A 1792-nucleotide genomic window follows, 5' to 3' on the forward strand; every position below is an offset into this window, starting at 1 on the left:
GAGCAGCTACGGAGACGATGTCCCTCTTCTAGTCAATGCATTTGAGCTCAGTTGCGAGCGCTGCAGCTGGGACTGCGATAGTTGCATCGACGTACGTATCAGGTGGTGCTATTACTCGGTTTGGATTCGCATATGAGGAGAAGTTTTGCCAAGCGCTAGTGCTCAAGGAGCGTAATTGCGATACGGAGTGGTTCTCGATCAATGAGAGAGACTGGAATCTAGATTTGAAAAAAGCTTTTGCGTGTTTTCTGGAGCCGAGTAACTTCGATGAGGCTGGTAAACCGAATCTGGAGCTGTCAAGCCGACGGTCCCTTTCGTCCACGAAACACGAAATGTTACACATTGATCGTAGTGAATTCCTCCATTCTACACACAATAACAATGTTTGGTATTCCTGGTATTCAGTTGCTCTAAATTTCAACCAAAGGACGGTTGTAGAGTAAGGTTCGACAGAGCGATAGAGCTGCATTAAGATTCTACTCCTCTAAAACAAATTCTGGCGACACACAACAACATCGATCCCTACTGACGTGCCAACAGTATTCAATCCAGATCTTACGATACTCAAGCTTATTACATCCATAACATTTAACTCTGCAACAGATTGGGCTTCTCGAGGCCATTTCAGACGAAATCATTGGTTTAATGTCTGGGAATTCGTCAAAGCTCGAAAATGGGCCGTACGGCATGTACGTCCAACGAGCACCGTCGGGATCCTTTGACAGAACGGTCCCGATCTCTTGAGCATGACGGCCAGGCTTCAGCGGCTCAAGCTGACAATAGTATCCCTTCATTGCCGCATGATCGGGGAACGGTGGAGGATTCCAGTTTTTCAGCGCAAAACCGACAGGTTGTCTAGACTTGTTGATAGCCGAGATATGGCGACGATTTTTTTAACTAGCTGAAAAAGGATGAGTCAAGGATAGTTAAGGAGAAATGAAACAGCGAACTGAAGAGGTTTAACAAAATTGTTTGTGAGAAATTTTTCATGCGGAATGTTCGTACCGCATCGCCCCTGTCCTAAGCGAACAGCCATATTTCGTGTTTACGCATAGTATTACTAGCAATTTTCAGAATTAGAGGCTAAAAAGTAAGAATTATTCCAACGCTAAAATGATAAGGAGAGTATAGGGATCGGAATCGAAACAGTTGCTTATTCCATTTGAGCTGGCATAACAAGGTGGTGTTTCATGTAAAGTGGATCGTCGTCTGGGCTAGTAGGCGTGCATGCTTCGTAATTATTGGCTGTCCTAGATTTATCGAATGTAGCTGATCCAGTAGCTCGCGAATGATTGTGCGCTTCTTGTATGCCCGCATCCAATAACTCCAGGAGAGAGCAATTGGCATAGTTGGCAATTATGTCAATTGTTCTCACCCATGGTGAACGGCTCTGGTATTTCTCTGGAATATTATCCGCTCCCACTGTTCCTTTTCGTGCCAGGCTTGGCATCAGTCTATAATTAGTTCGGTGGTATGGCATTTTACCTGCCGCCATATGTTTAAGATGCAGCTCTACAATTGGTCGTAATCGGGGCTCGCTTAGGAGAAATTTTCGCTTAGGTTAGGGGCAATGCGGTAATCATGAGCAAGACGAAGATGATTCTTACTGAGGGCCAGGAAAAAATATGATCACGATGAGTAGGGATATTGTATTGACGGCATCTTATTATTCTTCAAAACCGTGTTGTAATTATTTGGACCCCTCTTCATGGCTACTTCACATCATTGACGGCGAGTCTCAGGCCAAAAAGAGGAAAGTGTGGGTGCGATGTATAGACGAGCAGACCCAGGG

General features: G+C 44.9%; 1 protein-coding gene across 1 annotated transcript; it reads right to left on the reverse strand.

Annotated features, from left to right (window-relative positions):
* Positions 1-335: 335 nt before the first annotated feature.
* Positions 336-794, reverse strand: PPTG_24758 (hypothetical protein; the record flags this gene model as incomplete). The annotated part of the gene is made up of 2 exons (XM_008918440.1): positions 336-366; positions 685-794. 2 exons carry the CDS (start codon positions 792-794, stop codon positions 336-338), a joined length of 141 nt encoding a protein of 46 aa, XP_008916688.1.
* Positions 795-1792: the final 998 nt, after the last annotated feature.

The sequence above is a fragment of the Phytophthora parasitica genome, assembly GCF_000247585.1.
Source record: "Phytophthora parasitica INRA-310 unplaced genomic scaffold supercont2.205, whole genome shotgun sequence".
NCBI lineage: Eukaryota > Oomycota > Peronosporomycetes > Peronosporales > Peronosporaceae > Phytophthora > Phytophthora nicotianae.